This window comes from Polistes dominula, unplaced genomic scaffold (genome assembly GCF_049000335.1).
Source record: "Polistes dominula isolate Pdom_NZ unplaced genomic scaffold, Pdom_raw_medaka contig_73, whole genome shotgun sequence".
Classification (NCBI taxonomy): domain Eukaryota; kingdom Metazoa; phylum Arthropoda; class Insecta; order Hymenoptera; family Vespidae; genus Polistes; species Polistes dominula.
This window is the reverse complement of record NW_028300951.1, coordinates 1,668,905-1,677,128: the sequence shown is the minus strand read 5'-3', so window position 1 is coordinate 1,677,128 and position 8,224 is coordinate 1,668,905. Positions and strand designations below refer to the sequence as shown.

Below are 8,224 nucleotides of genomic sequence, written 5' to 3'. Positions count from 1 at the left end.
GATTTATCGATCGACATTTTTTTCAGGGGGTATTTTTATTACGTTTTGATCCCTCTTCCTCCACTCCTCAGCCCCTTCCCACCCTTTTTTTCGCATACATTTCGCGGCCACTAACCACGAAAAGGAAAACCATGAAAGAAACGAGATGATGATCTTTCTCTTAACTTCGTAATTCTTCTTCAATTTTTTTTTACAAATAAAATATATATATAGATTATATTTATTATTGTTTATTTCTATTAGAATTTTTATTATTAACAATTAATGGGATTTGTTATTGGTTTATATCAGTGAATTATTTTCGTTATTTTTTTTGTTTCTTCTTTTTTACATTTTTTTTTTTTTTAATATTTATAATTTATGGTATATAATAAAATTACATTTATTAATTATACCTAAATATTAATATATAAATTATAATATATATGTATTAATAATATATGTATTTTAAAATTATAATTATAATTATAAATAAATTATAAATATTAAATATTATTATAATAATATTATTACTATATATATATATATATATATTATTTTAATATTATTTAAATTATAATTATAATTATAAATAAATTATAAATATTAAATATTATCATATATATTTATTAAATTTTATTTATAGTAATTTAATTTAATTTTATTTTATTTACCTTATTTAAATTTTATTTAAATTTTATTTAATTTATATTTAAACTTATTATATATATTAAATTATATTAAAATATAATAATTATATATATATATAGATATATATACCTAATATGGGGTAACGTTATTATATACAAAATTGGATCATTGATATTCATGAATGAAATTTGATAATAATTTTCTTTTTTGTATTAATTTCTTTTGTGTATTATCAATGAATTTCTCTTGCAATAGAATCAAGTATCCTTTGAAAGGTAACATCGTCTAATCCAGAAAAGGGTTTATCCAATGCGAAGGGTGAAATGGCATAACGTTTCTTTCGTCTTCGACGAAATATATCGTCGTAATCGTCATCAGAAGTAGGTGGATTCACTTTAGCATAATACAATGCTGCAAATCCGCTGTAAATTAACAAAGCTGCTGTGGCAAGCTGTAAAATCAAATTTATGTAATATTAAATATAGTATTTTCTTGTCTACAATTATTTAATTAACACGTTCCATGCCAAACCCTTTTCTACCTTACTTGTCATTCAGGCATGTCATTTAATTTTCCTTGAACAAAATCAACCATTACACATGTAATTATTAATTATTGTTAATATAACAATTAAACAAACTTATATGCTTTGTTATCTACTGCATTTTGTATAACGAATCAATATTTTAATAGAAATATTTTTCTACAGAATTAAACATATATTTTCAGTGCATTAAATAAATATGTTTGATGGTTAGTGTACCATCGGTGATACACGTGGCCTGAAGAACAAGTTTAACGTGTACCACCAATTGTACACATGACACAGAACGTGTTAATAATTTTGATATATTAGGTAATTAGGAAAGTCGAAAGTTTCGTTTTTCTTTTGTAAAAATGAAGATATAATTTGTACTTTGAGGTTAAACCTAAATCTTTTCGAGTGGTCATAAATAGTTGAATTTGATCAATTTAACCTATCGATCGATCTCACGTGTTACTATTTGTCATTTTGCATCAACTAATGCCAATTATTATTGCGTCAGCAATAAACCAAACGACTTTCCGAACCACACACCTAATAATTATATTACATATTGAAATATTACGCATACTTGAAATACGGCCCAAAATTTGTAACTTCCTTCGTTTATAAGAAAATCATAGTAACCGGCCCAATAATCGGTTTGCGGTTGACTTATAGCTTTCATATCGTTGTGATCATCGTTTTCATCCTGATCATGGTCATGATGATGATGATCGTCCTTATCATCATAATCGTTCATGTAGTCTGGAACATTCTCGTCTGGTTTTTTATTATAACCACGACGATAATATCTCGATCTTCTACTACTACTTCAAACGAAACATGAAAACAAACAAACAAAAAATTACATCCTTCATTCAGTGGAACACTTTTTACATCTTTTATTTTTATTTAAACACACTCGAACAATCATCCTTTCAAGAAACAATACACACATACATTGATGATTTCAATTATTTCAAATATAAAAAAGTTATTCTTGATGATTATTGAATTGGTTTTGTTACCTGTAAGATTGAAGTTCCGTGTTTTCTCGATCAACAGGTGTCTTCGTAACAGGTTGAAAATTAATCATAGTAGTTGATATCGAATCTAAGTTTGTTTCTTTCGTCGATACATGATCGAGGTAAATGAAAATGACGAGTAATCGAATAAATCGATCGGTATGCATTCTGTTGGAATAAATTTATCATAATTATTATATTTTATTCAAAGTATATTCCTTGATTGAGTTTAGAAATCAAAAAAAAATAAAATAAAATAAAGGAAAATAATAATAAAACATTAACTCACCTAAATGTATATGTCAAAATCACTATGATATTTTTTTCAATTATTTATTTTATAATTAATTTTTATATATATATATATATTTTTTTTTGATTATATTAAATTGGATTTTTAGATTTAATATTTTTTATTTTAATATAAAATAAATTTGAATAGTTTTATATATTTTTTTTTATTATTTTAATTATATATTAAATTATATTATTAAAATATTATTTAATTTATGAATAAACCAATTGATTTTTCAATGATATTCTTTCGTAAGAAAGAAAGAAAGAAAGAAAAAAAACGAAGAAAGCAATAAAAAAAAAAAACAAAAAAAACGTTTCGTATTATTTATTAATAATAATAATTAATATTTATCGTAATGATAATTTATTAAACACAAAGATTGTTGATTTCATCATTCATCTATACGAAAACTTAGATAGCAATGTAACATATTACGAGATTAGGAGTTACTTAATTAAAACTAGAGTTACTTCCAAAAAAAACGAACAACACCCACAAAAACCAAAAAAAAATAATTTCATGTAATGGTGAACACCTTCGTCGATGAAATCTAGAGAACGAACTGAACGAATTTCTCGAAGTAAGTTTTGTAAGGAACCGTTTTTTCTGTATATTATCCAGACCGTAACTGTATCAGTAAGAAACGTTAAACAAATGGGGAGGCTTTAGTTGGTGGAGAATGCTAAGAGTACTAATTGTTACGGATCGTGACATTTATCTTTAAAATAGATTATTGTATTTTGTTATTTTCTATAATTATCATTGTAAAACGCTTCATAAATTTATCCCATTTAAATATATCATCTGTCATCTTCTTTCATCATTCATCATTCATCATTTAGTTTTTTTTCTTTTTTTGTTTTTTCATTAACTTACTAATGTTTCAATCAATTTTTATTATTTCATTGATGGATGAGTTTCTTTATTTTTCAATGTAAATTTTGAACAATAAATTTTCATGTTTTTTATTTTTTATGAATTTCAATTATTATTTTTTTCTTTCTATCGATGAGAAAAAAATTTCACAAAATTGTCACGAAAGATAATATTATTATTGTTATTATTATTAGTATTGATGATTATTGAATGAATATTACTACAAATGATATATATATATATATTTATGTATGTTAAAATTTGACCCAAAGCAAAGTCTCACACCATTCCTTTATGGTGTATTAGAGCAGAATATTAGCATGTTCCTAATCGAGTCCCGTTCAGTCTACTACTCTAAAATCTTCTATGATGGGGTGTTAATTACAGGTAGATAACGTTGGTTAAAAGAGATAGATAGGAACACCTTGTGTTGTTTTTCCCTATTATATTTTTTTTATATATATTTTTCTTTACTTTAAATATAATAAACATATATAAATATATATAAAAATATAAGGTGTCTTAAAAAAAATTGTTCATATACTTGTTTCAATCAAAAATAGTTTAAATTTGTTTAAAGTAATTTTTTTTTTGTCAGGTTATTGCAAGTACTTGAAAAATTGTGAATACAGTTGTATGGGACACCTTGTATACTATTATAGTAATATTACTATTGGGATCTCTAGCAGTTGAATACGCTATCTGGTGACTAAATTCAAAATTAGAGTAGATAGGTCAAATTGCTACGCTATGCCCACGCCAGAGGTCCCAATATTATTTAATATTATTATTAATTAAATATTACTTACTGTATATATATATATATATATATATTACTTTTACAACACTTTGAAAACAACTGATCAAACCCTTCAAAAGATTAAATTAAGGGGGATTGAAAAGGGAGAAGATTTAGGACACCCTGTATATCTTAATATATATAAATTAGGTGTCACGTTGTTTGTCCGCAATGGACTCCTAAACTACTGAACCGATTTGAATCAAATTTTGCACACTGTGTGCAGTTTCATTCAACTTGAAAGATAGGATAGTTTATATCTCAATTTATAATCGCGAATTATTTGTTTATTAACAAAGAGTCATGATTATTTTTGTTAATTCGATAAAATTCCAACAGATGGCGGTATAAGATAATTCGTTGACTTAAAGAATCGTGTGTATCGGACTGATTGTGAATCACAGCAACGTGTGACGGGGCACCCCTATTATTTTATAAATATTAATACAATTTTGATAGTAAATTGAAAATTGAAAATTATATTCAAATATTTTCTAATTTAAGTTACAACTTAAATTACATTTATTTACATATTAATATATATATATATATATATAAATATAAATATATGTATATAATACATATGTAACTCTTAAAAGAGTCAATTTGTCGAGAAACGAATTAAAATTAATTAATGTAATTAATTATTTAATTAAATAAACACATTTCCCTAGTACTCCTCATAATGTCACATAATTGATCAATAATTTAAATATTATTTAATTTTTTTTTTTTACATAAATATATTACATATACTTACATAATACAAGATAATTTTTCTATCATTCAATATTAATACGTCGTATTAACGTAAAATATTTTTTTTTACACTTTTACTTCATCATAATTTATAAATAAATTAATAAACGAATATTAAGGACACATTGTACAACCAAAAAAAAAAAAAAAGAAAAAGAAAACAACAACAATTGCACAAATTTAAATTCAAAGTCATGTTTGTTTTGGTTTTTAAATTAAAAAAAAAAAAAAAACTAATTATTATAAATAATTATTGTGATCCTTTGCCAAATCTTTCAGAAAAATCTTCAATACCATTAAAAATACGATTAGTTAAATCCCACCAATCGAATGATTCATCATTGTTCATTCTACCATGTCCAGCAACTTCAGCCAAATGTGATGGAAATGTAATTTTGTGTCTGGCTATACTTTTCAAAACTAATGCAGCAATATAAACAATAAAATAAATACTAAAATAAAGTGGTATGTACCATAATTTTTTGCCAATGAAATAATAAGAATATGGTCGTTTGTCAAGTCGTTGATCATTCATCTCAGGTTCAGGTGTAGTTGTAAAATGATGATGATGATGAGGATGATAATAATATTCTGGTATGTGATCATAAATCACTTCTTCATGATGATTATGATTATGATAATGATCATGATCACGAGGATATGTATCATCATTATCATTATTATCATCAGTATCATCATCAAATGTTGGTTTATCAAATTCGATTGGTTTAGGTGCAGCATGGTCGTCGTAAGATGGTTCAGAAGAAAAATTAGGAAAATTAGTATCATCCGTTTGATGATTTGGAAATAAATCCATTGGCTAAAAAATATATAAATTTATAATAAGTTAATTGTTATTATTATTATTATTATTATTATTTTTTCTTTTATTAAGTTAATTTAATTATAGTATTAGGGTGAAACAAAAGTTCATGCATTTATTGTTTTAGATAATTTTATAAATAATTTAATAAATATTATATATATATATATATATATATATATATATATATATTTTTAATATTTAATAAAAAATAATATTTTTATTTTGTTTGTTATTGGTAAAATATTACTTTACAAACATTATTATATTTATTTCTAAAATTTACTATAAAAAAAAAAAATATTATTATATAAAAAAATTTCTAAACTTTTGTTTCATCCTAATTCATATTGAATAAATAAATATTATATTATACTTTATCATCTGTTACGATGGAAGGATAATTGTTTATACCAATTGGTTTTGAAATTGGTTTATCCATAAGATAATCCTTTGGTTTATCATAATCAGTAGTTTTGATACTATAAGGACCAGCATATATTGGTCTGGAATATCCTGAAATACTTGAACTTGATGAAACATCTGAATTTGTATCAGACATTGAAGACATAGGGGATGGTGAACCTGATGAAACTATTTGTTGTTTAACATTACGTTCGAAACTTGCTGGTGGATGAAATCTGTCTTGTAGTTTAGGTTTTGATTTTGTTGAATCTAATTTGGCTAATAATTCTTCATCTATTGTTGAATATCTAATAAATTATTATTATTATTTCATTAATATTAATATTACGAATTAATTATTAATTTATTATATACTTATAATTATTATTTAAGTATACGGAAAAATATAATTTAATTATATTAGGTTATTAATGATGAAATGTCTGATTACTCGGATTATTTTCATCTTGAAATCAGACATTTCATATTTAATGACCTAACAGAAGTATTCATTTTGTGTTATATTGGGATCTCCAGCACTTGAATACGCTATCTGGTGGCTAAATTTAAAATTAGAGTAGATAGGTTGAATTGCTACGCCACGTGGGATCTCTAGCACTTAAATACGCTATCTGATGGCAAAATTCAAAATTAGAGTAGATAGGTCGAATTGCTACGCCATGCCAGTGTCCCTGTCAGAGATCCCAATATGTTATTTTAAATTTATATTTATTAATAATATTAGTTTTATTTGTTACTTACCGTTTCGTTGAAGGATGATCTATAACTTCTCCATTTTTTAATTTTGAAATTCTAGATGGCGGAATGTAAACTGGTGACATAGTAATAGCAATATCCTTAGCATTTCTTCCTTCATTTTCGACAATTCCAGAATTGTTGGCTCTTACTAATGCCCTTAAAATTTAATTAAAAATATATATTATATATATTTATAAAATAATATTAATTAAAATGATATTTTCCAAATTATATATTTACTATATATGTATATGCAAACTATTTTATATTCCAATAGTAAAAAATTAATATTAGTTAATTTTAAAATTAAATATAATTATATTTATAAATAAATATAATAATTTTAAATTAATATTATTTAATTTTTTTAATAATTATATATTAATTTAATATTGTCTACGTAATTTGAAATAAAATTAAAGTTATATTTAAAAAAAAAAAGAAATTATACATATATGCAAATTATTTTAATTCCAACAATAATAATAATAATAATATTCGTTTCCTAATAAAAATAATATTTTATTTAACGCACTAACGCGGATTGTATTTTTTTATTTTGTTCTAAATTAAATTTTACTTCAACTACAACAACGTAACAGGATTTTATATCGAACAATGATATTAATAATAATTGTTTATATTTGTAATCGTCACAATTGATAGTACGTTAATTGTATTTATATTAGATGTGTGTGTGTGTTAACGATTAAAAACCTTGTGATCCATGAAAATGGTCCGTTTCCGGTATTTTTCGTCTCTTCACCATTCTTCGATACTTTCGCGTATGACGTTATTTCCGGTAACGTCAATGCAAATGATTTGTTTGATATAAGACCGAATAATATTAATAATGCGACCAAAATTCGTGGTATCATCTTCACTGATTTCTATGGGTTGAATGGTCAATGCCATCGAACTTCTCGCATTCATATATAGACAACGTAACTGTAACGGTGCTACCTAACATTGGGGTGGTAGTGGTAGTGGCAAAAATTTTGTCCATATGTAGTTCATTTTTTTTTCTACTTTTTTAAATATTTTTTTTTAGAAAAAAACTTTCTACGATAATTATATCTTCTATTTTTAGTATATAATTATTATATAATTTTTATTATAATTAATATTAATTATATATTCTACAATATTAATTGTAAAATATATATATATATATATATATAATAATTACCAAAAAACATAATTATAATATTTATTAATTAATTAATTACAAAAACAAAATAAATATATTATTAATTCCAAAATTAAATATCATTAGTAATTAATTAGTAATTAATTAATTACAATATAAAATAAATAAATATAA

At 23.4% G+C, this 8,224-nt stretch overlaps 2 protein-coding genes across 3 annotated transcripts; both read right to left on the bottom strand.

Moving 5' to 3' along the window:
- Positions 1-774: 774 nt before the first annotated feature.
- Positions 775-2,406, bottom strand: LOC107070063 (uncharacterized). 2 transcript variants are annotated; one of them, XM_015327907.2, is made up of 3 exons: positions 2,185-2,406; positions 1,746-1,986; positions 775-1,081 (listed from the first exon to the last, which is right to left on the bottom strand). In XM_015327907.2, the coding sequence occupies exons 1-3, from the start codon at positions 2,346-2,348 to the stop codon at positions 863-865; spliced, it is 624 nt and encodes a 207-aa protein (XP_015183393.2). In that variant the 5' UTR covers positions 2,349-2,406; the 3' UTR covers positions 775-862. The 2 variants fall into 2 exon arrangements, with proteins under 2 accessions (XP_015183393.2, XP_089028115.1); XM_089171989.1 differs by having other exon boundaries at positions 1,746-1,983.
- A 389-nt stretch (positions 2,407-2,795) lies between these two features.
- LOC107070062 (uncharacterized) lies at positions 2,796-8,006 on the bottom strand. Its single transcript, XM_015327906.2, has 4 exons — positions 7,618-8,006; positions 6,904-7,056; positions 6,113-6,449; positions 2,796-5,733 (listed from the first exon to the last, which is right to left on the bottom strand). The coding sequence occupies exons 1-4, from the start codon at positions 7,776-7,778 to the stop codon at positions 5,164-5,166; spliced, it is 1,221 nt and encodes a 406-aa protein (XP_015183392.2). The 5' UTR covers positions 7,779-8,006; the 3' UTR covers positions 2,796-5,163.
- Between the last annotated feature and the right edge of the window lie 218 nt (positions 8,007-8,224).

What these genes read in the sequence shown, in the direction of transcription:
- LOC107070062 (XM_015327906.2), bottom strand. Translation starts at nt 7,778, where the DNA reads ATGATACCACGAATTTTGGTCGCATTATTAATATTATTCGGTCTTATA. An exon ending in CCATTTTCATGGATCACAAG is followed by an intron (nt 7,057 to 7,617) that starts GTTTTTAATCGT and finishes TTAAATTTTAAG; the next exon opens with GGCATTAGTAAGAGCCAACA. An exon ending in CCATCGTAACAGATGATAAA is followed by an intron (nt 5,734 to 6,112) that starts GTATAATATAAT and finishes TATATTTTTTAG; the next exon opens with CCAATGGATTTATTTCCAAA.
- LOC107070063 (XM_015327907.2), bottom strand. Translation starts at nt 2,348, where the DNA reads ATGCATACCGATCGATTTATTCGATTACTCGTCATTTTCATTTACCTC. An exon ending in ACGGAACTTCAATCTTACAG is followed by an intron (nt 1,987 to 2,184) that starts GTAACAAAACCA and finishes TTTCGTTTGAAG; the next exon opens with TAGTAGTAGAAGATCGAGAT. An exon ending in AATTTTGGGCCGTATTTCAA is followed by an intron (nt 1,082 to 1,745) that starts GTATGCGTAATA and finishes TTGATTTTACAG; the next exon opens with CTTGCCACAGCAGCTTTGTT.